The sequence below is a fragment of the Zootoca vivipara genome, chromosome Z (assembly GCF_963506605.1).
Source record: "Zootoca vivipara chromosome Z, rZooViv1.1, whole genome shotgun sequence".
Lineage (NCBI taxonomy): Eukaryota > Metazoa > Chordata > Lepidosauria > Squamata > Lacertidae > Zootoca > Zootoca vivipara.
In genome coordinates, this window is record NC_083294.1 from 2863442 (window position 1) to 2879904 (window position 16463).

Sequence of the window (16463 nt, forward strand, 5' to 3'; positions counted from 1 at the left end):
TAACACACCCAGAGGACAGGATCACACTTCCAAATGACCTTCACAGATTAGACAACTGGGCCAAAGCAAACAAGATAAATTTTAACAGGGAGAAATGTAAAGTACTACACTTGGGCCAAAAAAATAAATAAATGAAAAAATGAAAGGCACAAATACAGGATAGGTGACACCTGGCTTGAGAGTGGTACATGTGAAAAGGATCTAGGAGTCTTGGTAGACCACCAACTTGACATGAGTCAACAGTGTGATGCAGCAGCTCAAAAAGCCAATGCAATTCTGGGATGCATCAATAGGAGTATAGCATCTAGATCAAGGGAAGTAATAGTACCACTGTATTCTGCTCTGGTCAGACCTAACCTGGAGTACTGTGTCCAGTTCTGAGCACTACAGTTCAAGAAGGATACTGAAAAGCTGGAAGGTGTCCAGAAGAGGGCAACCAAAATGGTCAAAGGCCTGGAAATGATGCCTTATGAGGAACGGCTTAGGGAGCTGGGTATGTTTAGCCTGGAGAAGAGAAGGTTAAGGGGTGATATGATAGCCATGTTCAAATTATATCAAAGGATGTCTTATAGAGGAGGGAGAAAGGTTGTTTTCTGCTGCTCCAGAGAAGCGGACACGGAGCAATGGATTCAAACTACAAGAAAGAAGATTCCACCTCAACATTAGGAAGAACTTCCTGACAGAAACACCATCAAAGCATTCTTGACATATGGTTGTCAAGCCTCTGCTTAAAGACATCCAAAGAAGGAGACTCCACCACACTCCTTGGTAGCAAATTCCACTGTTGAACAGCTCTTACTGTCAGGAAGTTCTTCCTAATGTTGAGGTGGAATCTTCTTTCTTGTAGTTTGAATCCATTGCTCCGTGTCCGCTTCTCTGGAGCAGCAGAAAACAAGCCGGGTTTCGGTAGGCTAAATCCACCACAGATGGCTGCTTTTGTTCATTTGATTGGCACATATGCCAAATCAAATTCAAAATCGGGAGGTTTGCTTTTGTGAGAGGACTACCTCCAACTTCCAAAGTTTGAGGACATTTCCGGGCCGCTCCCTGCTCTTCAATGGAGCTTGCAATTTGCTCCGAGGCTTGCGATGAGGATGCCTCCGATAGAAACGTCAGCTCTGATAGCAGCTGCATGCAAAGTGGAATTATCTGCATGACTTCATTTTACCGCTTGGCAAAGCCGGTCAGTCGTCATTCAGAATTTGGGCAGCAATATCTGTACTGAATCAGCAGTGCTCTCTCTCTGCAGCCGTTGTCCAAGAATTATTTCCCAACTAACAGATCTCCTTTTCTTGGCCCGGATTGAGGGGTGTGTGTGAATGTTGGGCTATTATTTATTTATTTATTTATACCCCACCCATCTGGCCAGGTTTCCCCCACCACTCTGGGCGGCTTCCAACAAAGATAGAAGTTGGAGAGTTTGTGGGAATTAGAAGGATGATGCAGTTAGAATCATAGAATCATAGAATCCTAGAGTTGGAAGAGACCACAAGGGCCATCCAGTCCAACCCCCTGCCAAGCAGGAAACACCATCAAAGCATTCCTGACAGATGGCCGTCAAGCCTCTGATTAAAGATCTCCAAAGAAGGAGACTCCACCACACTCCTTGGCAGCACGTTCCACTGTCGAACAGCTCTTACTGTCAGGAAGTTCTTCCTAATGTTGAGGTGGAATCTTCTTTCTTGTAGCTTGAATCCATTGCTCCGTGTCCGCTTCTCTGGAGCAGCAGAAAACAACCTTTCTCCCTCCTCTATATGACATCCTTTTATATATTTGAACATGGCTATCATATCACCCCTTAACCTTCTCTTCTCCAGGCTAAACATACCCAGCTCCCTAAGCCGTTCCTCATAAGGCATCGTTTCCAGGCCTTTGACCATTTTGGTTGCCCTCCTCTGATATGGTCAATATCAGTTGATATTGCACGGAAACTAACAGGAATCACTACTCATCTACCTGCCCCCCCCCAACACCTGGGAAAGCACTGGTTGATTTTCTTTTCATTTCATTTTAAAAAAGAACCCTTTTATATTTGTACAATAGCCATTTTCTTCATAGAAGCTCCAAAGATTTGGACCACATTTTAGTTTTCCCACGTGTTTAGGAAGCTGAAGATAAAATTTCCACTTTTACAGAGGGGCCGGAGGGGAAATCAAGATTCAAATATACAGCTTTGGCTCTAGCAAGCTAAAAAGAAATTCCTAGGGACAGGAAAACCTGAATTGTTGTTTGCGCTTATCTAGTGGCAAAAATAGGGTTTTCCTGGGGAAAGTAGTGGCTGTGGCGGTGGCAGCGTTGGCAGTGCTCTGACACGGACAGGGAAAGACCTACCGGTATGTCTAGAAAGTACAGGGCCAAGGGTAAGCGTGGAGAAGCCCAGACTCAAAACCCCAGACCTGTAAGAATTTCCCAGTGTGTGAATAACTACTGGAAGTGTTAATTATTATCCTGCATATTCTGTGGATGTAACCTATCTTGATTTCAGCAAGGCCTTTGACAAGGTGCCCCATGATATTCTTGTAAAGAAGCTGGTAAAATGCGGGCTAGACAATGCTACCATACAGTGGATTTCTAACTGGCTTACTGACCGAACCCAAAGGGTGCTCATCCATGGCTCCTCCTCATCCTGGAGAGAAGTGACTAGTGGGGTGCCACAGGGTTCTGTCTTGGGCCCAGTCTTCTTCAACATCTTTATCAATGACTTGGATAATGGGCTTGAGGGCATCCTGAGCAAGTTTGCAGAAGACACCAAATGGGGAGGGGTGGCTAATACCCCAGAGGACAGGATCACACTTCAAAATGACCTTAACAGATTAGACAACTGGGCCAAAGCAAACAAGATGAATTTTAGCAAGGAGAAATGTAAAGTACTACACTTGGGCAAAAAAATATATGAAAGGCACAAATACAGGATGGGAGACACCTGGCTTGAGAGTGGTACATGTGAAAAGGATCTAGGAGTCTTGGTAGACCACCAACTTGACATGAGTCAACAGTGTGATGCAGCAGCTAAAAAAGCCAATGCAATTCTGGGCTGCATCAATAGGAGTATAGCATGTAGATCAAGGGAAGTAATAGTACCACTGTCTTCTGCTCTGGTCAGACCTCACCTGGAGTACTGGTCAGACCTCACCTGGAGTACTGTGTCCAGTTCTGGGCACCACACTTCAAGAAGGATACTGACAAGCTGGAACGTGTCCAGAAGAGGGCAACCAAAATGGTCAAAGGCCTGGAAACGATGCCTTATTAGGAATGGCTTAGGGAGCTGGGTATGTTTAGCCTGGAGAAGAGAAGGTTAAGGGGTGATATGATAGCTATGTTCAAATATATCAAATGATGTCATATAGAGGAGGGAGTAAGATTGTTTTCTGATGGTGTTTCTTGCTTGGCAGGGGGTTGGACTGGATGGCCCTTAGGTCTCATCCAAATCTATGATTCTATGATTCTATGAAATACATCTACCTGCAGTACAAAAAAGGCATTTAACCGTCAAAGTGAAGGATGGCGAAGAATCCTATGAGAAAGGGCCATAGCTCAGTGTTAAGATACTGTACCTGCTTTGTACTCAGAATGTCACAGGTTCCAATCCTGGTATCTCTTGGTAGGGTGGGAATGTCCCTTGTCTGATGCCCTGGAGAGCTGCAAGAATCTTTAAGCGGAGGCTTGACGGCCATCTGTCAGGGATGCTTTGATAGTGTTTCCTGCTTGGCAGGGGGTTGGACTGGATGGCCCTTGTAGTCTCTTCCAACTCTATGATTCTATGATGATGATGATCATCATCTAGCCCAACTCCCTGCAGTGCAGGAATCACAGCTAAGCATACCCCCGTCCTGAATTTCCAGTACAGAACAAAATGTCTAGGCGGGGGAGGCGAAGGGAAGGCAATGGGGAGGACAGCATGGTGCAAACATACTGGCAGGAGTGCTGAATTGGCTCTGCTTGTGCATTTGCACTGCAGTACCCTCTTCGCTGTTTCAGCCCACCCTGTCTCAGCCAAGGTGTCATTTTCTTAAGTGAGTGGCAACCCCAGTCTTTCTCCATCTCTGTTTCTCCATTTTTCTTGGACTTCCCCTCCATTGGATCTGTGTCACTTGCTTACGTAGAAGAAACCAAACTAAACAGCACAACAAAGATGGTGATGGTATTTGCAGGGGTGTACCCAGGATCAAAACTGGGGGTTGGGGCAAGCCATGGTCGTTCAGGGGCAGGGCCAGGGCATGGGAGGGGAGGTGCCATAAAGTGGGAACGTGGGCAGGGCTACGGAGCCCAGGTGAAACTGACTGACTGCTCACAGAGGTGATCCGTGCGCCCGGGATTTTGAGGTCACCCTGGCCAAAGAGCTGAGCCCAAGGGAGAGGAACAGCTTTCCCAAGGCTGCTGCTCGCAACTCGGGCCGCCGCCTTGCAGGATTCAGCCGGGGAGGGAGGGGGCGGGGGACCTGCTTTGCAGGGCTCACTGGGGCACCCCCTAGAGGCTGGGCACCCTGGTAACCCCAAAGGAAAGGACGGCTTTGCGACGCGTCTCCAGCTCAGCTGCCGCGCCGCCGAGAACTCTTCAAGGGCTAGTCAACTCCGTGGCCATCGTGAAGCAGGACGATTTAAATTTTATTTTATTTTTTGGTTCTGGGGGCGGGCAGCTGCCCCCCTGCCCCTCGCTGGGTACGCCCATGGCTATTTGTCCACCTCTGGTCCTGACCCATCAGTTGAAGAAGAGCATTCGAGGAAAAGTGTTTTCTTTGCTATAGTCTTGTTGAACTACAATGCACAAGCCAAAGTTGTGCTAAGTTTCCTTCTCTTTTTCAGGGCCAAAAAGGTGATCCTGGGCTATCTCCCGGAAAAGCGTGGAATGGTCAGAAGGTAAAACTGCATTTATCATTTAATACAGTGATGGGCAACCTTTTGAGCTCGGTGTGTCAAAATTCACAAAAAACCGAGCATAACTCGGGTGGTGTGTCACTTCGAGAAAAAAACCTATAATTTCACGATATTTATAGTTTAAATAACAAAAATGTATAATTGTAATATATAACTGTATTTAATAAACCAAAAAACTAATTATTTAACCAAAACAAAACAAAAACCCCTTATTTATCACAAAGTGCCCAGAGTTGTTGAGCTTTTTGGGGGGAGCTGCTGACCAAAGTTTTGGAGGGTTTTTTTTTGGGAGTGCAAAAGTTGCTTTGCTTTTTTTGGGGGGGGGGTGCCCCAAAGCTGCTGCGCTTTTTTGGGGGGGAAAGAGAACAGAAATAAATGACGAATAATACCTTTGCTGGAACTAACACGAAAGGAGATTAACGGGAGAGGATCTCAAATGGGAGACCAGCGGGAAAGGGTAAGAAAAAACGGGGGTTTGCTGGGAAATACGGGGTACTTGGCAGCTATGTGTCTTATTTTCAGGGGATGTCTTATTTTTTAATTACATGTCCAGCCTAGCCTCTTCCTTGGCGCCCTCCAGAACTGCGCCTATCACTATGTCTTATTTTTGGGGTATGGCTTATATTGCGCAAATGCTTAGAAATCCTGCTACGGCTTATTTTAAGGGTATGTCTTATTTTCGGAGAAACAGGGTAGGCACTTAATTTTGTACAAGTCAGATTAGAAAGCTTTATATATATGGTGTGGATACGGTCTTCCTGTTCACTTGCACAACCATGAGACCTAGGCACCCTTCTTTCTTTTTTTTAAAAAGAAAACTAAGATTTGAAGGGTTTTTGAAGGTCAGACCAACAACAACGCAATTTATACTTCTGGTTACAGGGTGATGTCGGCTTGCCTGGATTGACAGGGCTTCCTGGATCACCTGGTAGGAAGGTAAGCTATTTCTATTCCTGATATTGGGCACAATCTGTGGGCATTTTCTCACCTCTGTTGGAGCTTACAGTGTTTTGGTATGGACCTCACCTGGAGTACTGTGTCCAGTTCTGGGCACCACACTTCAAGAAGGAGACTGACAAGCTGGAACGTGTCCAGAGGAGGGCAACCAAAATGGTCAAAGGCCTGGAAATGATGCCTTATGAGGAACGGCTTAGGGAGCTGGGTATGTTTAGCCTGGAGAAGAGAAGGTTAAGGGGTAATATTATAGCCATGTTCAAATATATCAAAGGATGTCATATAGAGGAGGGAGAAAGGTTGTTTTCTGCTGCTCTAGAGAAGCGGACACGGAGCAATGGATTCAAGCTACAAGAAAAAAGATTCCACCTCAACATTAGAAAGAACTTCCTGACAGTCAGAGCTGTTGGGCAGTGGAATTTGCTGCCAAGGGATGTAGTGGAGTCTCCTTCTTTGGAGGTCTTTAAGCAGAGGCTTGACAGCCATATGTCAAGAATGCTTTGATGGTGTTTCCTGCTTGGCAGGGGGTTGGACTGGATGGCCCTTGTGGTCTCTTCCAACTCTATGATTCTATGAGGTAGCAAAACATCGCCCTCTAGTGGCGTCTATACTGTTACTGCAGCTAAAAAAAGCTTCCTTGTGTGTTTGATGACCCTATATAATGTTGTATACATGTGACTCTCAAGCTTGGGTTCAATTTTATATCTGCTTACAGTGACTTCAAAAATGGGCCAAAAATGGATCAATAAAATTTTAAAAATCATTTTGTGCGTGAGGTTTTTTTTTTTTTATCAAATCTCTTTGAAAGTCAGATTTTGTCTAATCTTTAATGAAATCTCATCAAATTATGATACAGGGAAATGAGGTTGTAAAAAAGGTCATCCCCCTAATGCAGGCATCCCCAAACTTTGGCCCTCCAGATATTTTGACCTACCACTCCCATGATCCCTAGCTATCAGGAGCAGTGGTCAGGGATTATGGGAAATGTAGTCCAAAACATCTGGAGGGCCGAAGTTTGGGGATGCCTGCCCTAAAGGCTACCCTAGGCCTCCTTGCTCATACGCATTGAACCATGCACGATTATTCTTCTAGCATTTTAAAAAGATCTTTCCATAAAATCAATTTACCTGAATTTTTCTTCTATTGAACAGGGACAGAAAGGATATCCAGGACCAGCGGGTCATCCTGGAGACCAGGTGAGTGGCGCTTGTTGTTGTTGCAGCTACTGCTGCTGCTGTTGTTGTTGTTATGTTCTGTTTCAAGAGTGACTTAACTAGTTGTGGCAGCTGCCCTTCCCTTGGCAGGTGCTTGATTGCTTCAGAAATAAGTCAAGTGTCTCCCTCCTCCCCACCCCCACCGCAAATCAAGAAATAGCTCTGGTTATTTACGAGCAAGAAATAACTGTATAGTTAAAGGTCCGTATAGTTATAGCAAAAGATGGTATGAAGCTCAACATCAAAAAAACCAAGATCATGGCCACTGCTCCCATCACCTCCTGGCAAATAGAAGGGGAAGAAATGGAGGCAGTGAGAGATTTTACTTTCTTGGGCTCCTTGATCACTGCAGATGGTGACAGCAGTCACGAAATTAAAAGACGCCTGCTTCTTGGGAGAAAAGCAATGACAAATCTAGGCAGCATCTTCAAAAGCAGAGACATTACCTTGCCAACAAAGGTCCGTATAGTTCAAACTATGGTATTCCTGGTAGTGATGTATGGAAGTGAGAGCTGGACCATACATAAGGCTGATCGCCAAAGAATTGATGCTTTTGAATTATGGTGCTGGAGGAGACTCTTGAGAGTCCCATGGACTGCAAGAAGATCAAACCTCTCCATTGTGAAGGAAATCAGCCCTGAGTGCTCACTGGAAGGACAGATCCTGAAGCTGAGGCTCCAAGACTTTGGCCACCTCATGAGAGGAGAAGACTCCCTGGAAAAGACCCTGATGTTGGGAAAGATCGAGGGCACTAGGAGAAGGGGACGACAGAGGACGAGATGGTTGGACAGTGTTCTCGAAGCTACCAACATGCTCCAATACTTTGGCCACCTCATGAGAAGAGAAGACTCATTGGAAAAGACCCTCATGTTGGGAAAGATGGAGGGCACAAGGAGAAGGAGACGACAGAGGACAAGATGGGGAAGACACTTGACAATTGTCCACTGTTCGACAGTGGAATTTGCTACCAAGGAGTGTGATGGAGTCTCCTTCTTTGGAGGTCTTCAAGCAGAGGCTTGACACGCATATGTCAGGAATGCTTTGATGGTGTTTCCTGCTTGGCAGGGGGTTGGACTGGATGGCCCTTGTGGTCTCTTCCAACTCTATGATTCTATGATTCTATGACTCATTTTGGAGGTCAAGGAGATAAACAACTACCTGACATTTAGAAGACACCTAAAGGCAGCCCTGTTTACCGTGTTTCCCCCTTTTTAAGACACCGTCTTATAACTTTTTTTCTCAAAAAAACACAAGGTGTCTTATTTTCAGGGGATGTCTTAATTTTTTATTACGATTTTTTTTATGGATCCACCCTGGGGAGCAACTTCTTTTAAAAAGAGACACGGAAAAAAGAGCAAAAGCAGCGGTGAGGGAGGCACTTTGTGCATGCTTAGAGACCACCCCATCCCCAGCTATAAACCCACCCCGGCTTTCCAAGACCCCTTTTCCCCGGCACTGGACTGGTGGGGGGGATGTGAAGGGGGTGTCTCTCTGTGCATGCTCAGAGGCAGCCTCGTCCTGGGTGCCGCTATGGGAGGGGAGGGAACTCACCTAACCATGACCCAGATCCCGGCTACGACGAGGCACCGTGCGCCGGCAACGGACTGAGCCGGAGCCCCTGGCGCAGGCCGGCGCAGGCCAGCGTTGAGCTCACTACCGGCCCCGCCGAGCGCAGCCACGGGCCCATCGCCCAGCCCACCTGCCTGCCTCCCGCTTCCCTGCCCACAAAATTCCGGCGGCGGGCCATGCAGCCCACGCCGCTCCAGTGGGGCGGAAGGGGCCAGCAGCGCTTCCGCTGCCGTCCGTGCCCTGGCACCGCAGAAGGACCCGCGGGCCTCCCGCCGCCGTTCTGCCTTGGGCCATGTGGCCCACAACGTTCCGGCGGCGCGGAAGGGGCCAGCAGGGCTCCCGCCGCCGCCCGTCACCCTAGCAGGGCCAGCGGGGCTCCCGCCGCCGCTCTGCCTTGGGCCATGCGGCCCACAATGTTCCGGCGGCGCGGAAGGGGCCAGCAGGGCTCCCGCCGCCGCTCTGCCTTGGGCCATGCGCTCTGCCTCGCCGCTCTGCCTTGGCACTCCGCCCGGTGCTGCTCGGCGCTGCGGAACGCTCCACTCTGCAGCCGCCTGTTCCGGCAGCGGGGCGGCAGGCCTCCTCGGCCGGGCCACGAAGAGGCCAGGCCTCCTCGGCCGGGCCACGAAGAGGCCAGGCCGCTGGCTGGGCACTCTGCCCGGCACTGCTGTGCGCTCTGAGCGCTCGCTGCTGCGGAGCGCTCCACTCTGCAGCCGCCTGTTCTGGCGGCGGGGCTGCAGGCCTCCTCGGCTGGGCCAGGAAGAGGCCAGGTGGGTGGCTGGGCGCTCCGCCCGGCACTGCTGTGCGCTCTGAGTGCTCAGCGCTGCGGAGCGCTCCACTCTGCAGCCGCCTGTTCTGGCGGCGGGGCTGCAGGCCTCCTCGGCTGGGCCAGGAAGAGGCCAGGCGGGTGGCTGGGCGCTCCGCCCGGCGCTGCTGTGCGCTCTGAGTGCTCGGTGCTGCGGAGCGCTCCACTCTGCAGCCGCCTGTTCCGGCAGGTGGCTTGCCGCTGCAGCAGCTGGTTCCAGGCCCCGCTGGCTGGCTGGGTCCTGCTGGCTGGCCGGGGCGCTCGGCGGTCTCGCTGTACACGGTATGAGAGGTATGTCTTATTTTCGGGGGGTGTCTTAGATATAGCAACTCCTAAAAAATGCTGCCATGGCTTACTTTATGGCTACGTATTAAAAAGGGGAAAACACAGTAGGGAAGTTTTTAATCTGTGATATTTTAATGTATTTTGGTATTTGTTGGAAGCCGCCCAGAGTGGCGGGGAAACCCAGCCAGATGGGCGGGGTATAAATAATGATAATAATTATAATAAGAAGAGCATAATCAGACACATATAATAAAACACATGTAATACATAAGACAGACATAGATATTAAATGAAGAGGTTTGCACTCCAAAGGTGTCTCTGGGGGTCATTTGTTGGATTCTGCTTTGGTTTATGGTGGGGCCCCTCATGCTATCTCAGTGCCATGCAGCTGCCGAACCATGGAGGGCAAAGCCTGTGGAGATGTGCGTTCAGTTTGTAAATGTTTCCTGATGTTTTCAAAAACCTTTATGTTAGGGATATAGCTGTACATTTACTTCCCCTCCCTCCCTCCTGTCGTGCATTAATGTTTCAGCTGGAGCGGACTGAATCACTTCTTAAAGGAGGAGGCTGTAATTTAATTTTCTCCTACTCCCACCTCACCCCTTTTCTGTTTAGATTAGCATGATGTTTACAGTGAAAAAATAAAGAAAGAATGAACTCGATGAATGGCAGAGTCTGTTAAGCTGGATGTGAAAGTATTTTATACACCAATTCATTCAGCATGGAATCTATTGCTGGGAATTCAACATTCAAGCAGTTGGGGCTTCGCTCAGGACCTTCACATCTTTTATTATTGCGTTTAGAACCCACGTATCCTCCAAGATAGGGGCACAGGTGGCGCTGTGGGTTAAACCACAGAGCCTAGGGCTTGCCGATCGGAAGGTCGGCAGTTCGAATCCCCGCGACGGGGTGAGCTCCCGTTGCTCGGTCCCAGCTCCTGCCCACCTAGCAGTTCGAAAGCACGTCAAAGTGCAAGTAGATAAATAGGGAAGGGAAACTTCCATGTGCTGCTCTGGTTTGCCAGAAGCGGCTTTGTCATGCTGGCCACATCATCCGGAAGCTGTACCCTCGGCCAATAACGTGAGATGAACGCCACAGCCCAAGAGTCGGTCACAACTGGACCCTAATGCTCAGGGGTCCCTTTACCTTTACCTTTATCCTCCAAGATGCTCAATCCATACTATCCTCACAACAACCAGCTGAAAGCTGGTGACTGGCTTAAGGTTGCCCAGTGAATATCATGGCCGATGAAGTTCAGCTCAGAGTAGACCCATTGAGATTAATGAAGATGGGGACAAGATTTGGGGAAGACGATCATGCTGAAAAAGTGGGAAAATTTGTGGGAGAGAGATTCTAAATTTACACCTAATTATGATATAAAAGAAAATTAATTAAAAATGCAAAACGTTGTTGAGTTGTTGAGTCGTGTCTGACTCTTCGTGACCCCATGGACTAGAGCACGGCAGGCACTCCTGTCTTCCACTGCCTCCCGCAGTTGTGTCAAACTCATGTTGGTAGCTTCGAGAACACTGTCCAACCATCTTGTCCTCTGCCGTCCCCTTTTCCTTGTGCCCTCCATCTTTCCCAACATCAGGGTCTTTTCCAGGGAGTCTTCTCTTCTCATGAGGTGGCCAAAGTCTTGGAGCCTCAGCTTCAGGATCTGTCCTTCCAGTGAGCACTATGATTCTATGATTCCACTAGCTGACCCAGCCACGCGTTGCTGTCAGCCATATGTCAGGAATGCTTTGATGGTGTTTCCTGCTTGGCAGGGGGTTGGACTGGATGGCCCTTGTGGTCTCTTCCAACTTTAGGATTCTATGATTATATGAAAAGGGCAGGGGGAGGGAAGACGCTACTTGTGGTGAGAACACGAAGAGAAGGTTGGATTCTGTGAAGCAAATGCTAGTTCAGTTAGTCCAGGAATGGGGAAATGGTGGCCCTCCAGATGTTGTTGGACTACAACTCCCATAATCCTTGACTGTTGGTCATTGTTGGCCAGAGCTGATGGGAGTCCAGTTGGAGTCCAATAACACCTTGAAGGCCTCAGGGTCTCCCTGGTGTAACCAGGCTCTGAGTTTCTCTCCCCCCCCTCCATTTTTATTAATTTTAACATAAAGCATATTACATAGTCAAACATTTAGTCTCATTACATTTGTTGTATTTACAATTTAACTTTTACATTTGCCCATATTATTGTCTCCTAGTCTTGATTCTCAAATTAGAAATTCAACTTAACATTAAAGACTTCAACTTAGGACTCAAAATTACAAATTCGACTTCCACAGTACTTGCTTCTGCTATTTTAAAATTCATATATCTGGTTGTGTTGTATAACATTCCTTATAGTTTCGGTTCATTTTTGACTTTCTTCATATCATTATCAAACCTTTATACTCTTACTTATATACTTATATCTTCTTACTTAAGCCCCCCCTTGCTATACATTGTATTTGTATTTTCTATCTGTATATCCAATAAAGATTTCTAATTTGTTGTTGTGGATTCATTTCCTTCTGCGAGTAATTTCTGCTTAAAGATGTTATTTTAATTCTACTATCTTGTCTATGTATGTTATAAATTTACCCCATTCATTCATGTACATCCCACTGCCTTGCTGTCTTATTATCAATGTTAGTTTTGCAATCTCCATGTTCTCCACAATTTTCTTTCGCCAGTCTTCCACTGATGGAATTAGCTCTTGTTTCCAAACCTGAGCTAAAATTACCCTCACTCCTGCAGTCGCATAAAGGAACCATTTCATGTCATCTTTCTCAACATCTTTTCCCACCATTCCCAACAGGAATGCCTCCAGCTTCTAATTTATTGCATATTTTAAGATTTTTTTGATCTCATTGTATATATCCTCTCAATATTTCTTGACTTTTTCACAGGACCACCACATGTGTATAAAGTTGCCTTCCTTAGACTTGCATTTCCAGCATTTCGTATCTCCTGACTTGTACATTTATGTAGCTTAGTTGGTGTAAGGTACCACCTGTATATCATCATATATATATTTTTTCTTTTAAGATTGTACATGCCGTGAATTTAACTACTACATTCCAAAGTTTAAACCACTCTGCATATTCTATATTGTGACCAAGGTCCATCGCCCATTTAATCACAACACTCTTAGTTTCTTCATCTTTAGTGTTCCATTCCAGTAGGAAATCGTAAATTTTGATATGTTTTTCACCTCACTTGATAATACTGTTTTTTCTAATATTGTCTTAGAGTGCTCGAATCCTTTTGATTTCCTATCCTTTATGAACACACTATATATTTGTTGATATTCCCACCACCCCTGTAGATGATCTTTGAGTTCTTCATATGGTTTCATCTTTAACTCATTATCTTGCTCTATCAGTATATCTCTGTACGTTAACAATTTTGTTTTCATATTTATTTTTTTCACCGACAAAGCCTCCTGGGGTGATAACCAATCTGGCGTTTTCCTTTCAAACCATTCTTTATATTTGGACCATACTTCGAATAGCGATTTTTTTTACACAGTGATTTAAAAAGTCTTTGTGTACCCTCACCTTATTGTACCAGAGGTACGCATGCCATCCATACCGATTTTGGAATCCTTCTAAGTCCAGCACTTCTACATTATCTAGTTTAAACCATTCCTTTAACCATACTATACATGCTAATTCATAATATAAACTCTGAGTTTCACTGTGCTTCTTTTGCGGATGGGTTCCATATGCGCTCCTGATGCTCTTTCTGTCAGATGGATCAAAGTTCATGCACTGTGCCTACTGTGAACCTGTTGTCCTTATCAGCATGGCATCCACCATGTTGAGAAATATGAATTATTATTATTATTATTATTATTATTATTATTATTATTATTATTAATTCTTCCTATTCCCTGCCCTGCTGCCCTTTCCTCTCTCTTTTTTTACAGGGTGAACGAGGATCTGACGGGAATCCAGGTGCCAAAGGTTATCCTGGCAGGCAGGTGCAGTAAATCTTACCGTGCTGTGTACAGCATAGGGGTTTGGTGGGCAGGCAGGTAGATGGCTACAGTGTCCCACAATTAGTAAGGGATTCAGTCCCAGCTATAATGTGTTTGCATGCCAGTAGTGTGATTAGGTACCGTGTTTTCCCCTTTTTAAGACAACGTCTTATAAATTTTATTTCTCGAAAAAACACAGGGTGTCTTATTTTTTGTGGGGACACTGAAAATGCATGTAGGAGGGAACACACACACACAGAAAAGCACACTTTCATTTCAGGGACAAGGAAGACAATACATTATCATATTTGCATACCTTTAAGCTGGTCAAAAACTTATAGAAAAACCAAAGGGAAGAAAAGGAGGACTGTGAGCTGAGAGTGGGGCATAGGTGGCTCCAGGGCCGGCGTCCATTAAGGCGAACTAGGCAGCTGCCTAGGGCGCCAAAATGGAGGGGGCGCTGGCCAGCCTGCCCACCCGCTGCCCCCAGGTGCTGCCTGGGGCTGCCTCCACTGCGCCTCTCAGCTGTTCAGTGGAGGCAGCCCCAGGCTCCCACTCCCCATGCAAAGCGTGAGCCTGGGGCTGCCTCCTCCGCGCCTCTCAACTGTTCAGCGGAGGCGGCCCCAGGCCTGCGATCCCCTCACGCCTCTGGAGAGCTGCCGGAAGCCACTGAGTTCGGCGCCCCTTCCGCACCCCTGATGGCAAGGCACCCTGGCGGTTAATCGGTTAATACTTAGACACTGCTCCTACAGATTGAAATTTTGCCTCACTACGAGTGATAAATATGATGTGTTATTGGAGAGAAAAGACGTGATGCTACCATCAAAAAACCATGAACAATTGCTCTAATTACACAAAATGTAAGCATTTAGTACAATTTATACCAAGTAATTAAGTATAATGTGATGTTTTGACGCAACACATAATATGAGTGGCATTTTATTGTTTACTAGTATCTTGAAGCCCGTTAAATTAACGGGTGCTAGAACATGCAATTCCCCCCTCTCCCCCTCCCTTCTTTTCTCCAACCACACGTGCCGGGACTCTCCTGGGGTGCCACCGGCGCTGCTCCTCTGTCGCTGCTCCACCTCCTCCTCCTCCACTGCTGCGGTTCATGCCTAGGCAGGGGAGGGGGAAAGGTAGGGGCGGCCAGGGCCCTCTTTCCTTCCTGCCCTCCCCCTGGGCTCGAGCCTGCTTTTGCGAAGGGTTAGCGGGGAAGAATGAGCAGCATCCCTCCGCTGCCACCAGCTTCTTGCTGAACGCAGCAGAGGCACGGGGTAGCAGAGGAGATGCTTCACGGAGCAGGGAAAGAGGGGCAGGCGGCGGGCGGCTGCCACCCGCCCCTCCTTCCCTGCTCCCTGTCAAACATCTCCTCCCCCCCCGGGCTGCTCTTCCTTCCTCCCCCATGCACTGTCCTCGCTTCTGTCTGCCTCTGACCCTGCACCGCGAGGGAAACAGTAGGCAGAGGGGTGGGGGGGAGAGAGAGTGCGTATGCGTGACGCCCGCTTGCTGCTGGTCGTCGGGGGGGAGCAAAGGAGAGAGAAAAGGGGGGAAAGCAGCCTCCTTCTTCTCGCCTTTCCCAACCCACCCAGAGCTGAGCCCGCCACACACCAGGTGGGGGAAGGGGTTGGGATGCGGCGATGGGGTGGGGATGGGGAACGGCGGCGGCGGGGACACGAATGCCCCGGCGGCGGCGGGGAACGCACACTTGCGTCTCAATCCCTCACGGTCCCTTCCCCTCTTCCCCTCACGCCATTAATCGGGAGGCGAGGCGCGGAACAGCAGTTTGGAGGGGAAGCCGTTGAGGGAGAGAGAACCACATTCCGCTCCCCCCGGCTCTGTGTGCGTCCAGTCTCTGCGTCCAATCCCTGTGTCCGTGGGGCACATGCTCAGTAGCACGGAAAACGGGACACACGGAATCTGGATGCAGAGACACAGGGACTTTATTATATAGGATGTTTACTTGTTTAGTACACTGTTTGCTTAATTGTTCCATATCCTTTTTTCAAAACCATTGGTTTCTCATGTAAATTATCAACATGTTTTCTCTTAAATAAATAAATATTGCAGAAAATAATAGTATGCAACTATTATTGCTCTACATAAAACCTAAAATTTATGTCTATTAGTTCACAATTTAACATACTGAGAATTAAAGGAGTCAAATTCCTATGTTTTTATCACTCGTAGTGAGGCAAAATTTCAATCTTTAGGAGCAGGGTCTAAATATTAAAAGGGACCCAGGTGGCGCTGTGGTTAAACCACTGAGCCTAGGGCTTGCTGATCAGAAGGTCAGCGGTTCGAATCCCTGTGACGGGGTGAGCTCCTGTTGCTTGGTCCCAGCTCCTGCCAACCTAGCAGTTCGAAAGCACGTAAAAATGCAAGTAGATAAATAGGAACCGCTACAGCGGGAAGGTAAACAGCGTTTCCATGCGCTGCTCTGGTTTGCCAGAAGCGGCTTTGTCATGCTGGCCACATGACCTGGAAGCTATACGCCGGCTCCCTCGGCCAATAATGCGAGATGAGCACGCAACCCCAGAGTCGGTCACGACTGGACCTAATGGTCAGGGGTCCCTTTACCTTTACCTAAATATTAAGCAATTTGTCTCAAATTTGAAATTTGACTATGTTTATACCATATGCCTGAGATACGATCAAGGGAGGAAACCTTAAAAAAATATATATATATATATATTTTTATGACCCACCCTACTGAGCGCGCACGTGTCCAGTTGTTAGGCAGACGGGTTTTAAAAAAAGAAAAGGAAAAAAGAGAGTGCAGCCTTTGGGGTGGGGTGGGG

The 16463-nt window shown here is 47.5% G+C and overlaps 1 protein-coding gene across 2 annotated transcripts in view; it reads left to right on the forward strand.

Annotated features, from left to right (window-relative positions):
- LOC118084239 (collagen alpha-1(XXVII) chain) overlaps nt 1-16463 on the forward strand; it is a 267599-nt gene that overhangs the window by 45390 nt on the left and 205746 nt on the right. For both annotated transcript variants that reach the window (XM_060270658.1, XM_060270659.1), the window contains exons 6-9: nt 4803-4856; nt 5757-5810; nt 6980-7024; nt 13612-13665. In XM_060270658.1, the coding sequence (XP_060126641.1) occupies nt 4803-4856; nt 5757-5810; nt 6980-7024; nt 13612-13665 (207 nt within the window). The remainder of the gene's footprint in view (nt 1-4802; nt 4857-5756; nt 5811-6979; nt 7025-13611; nt 13666-16463) is intronic.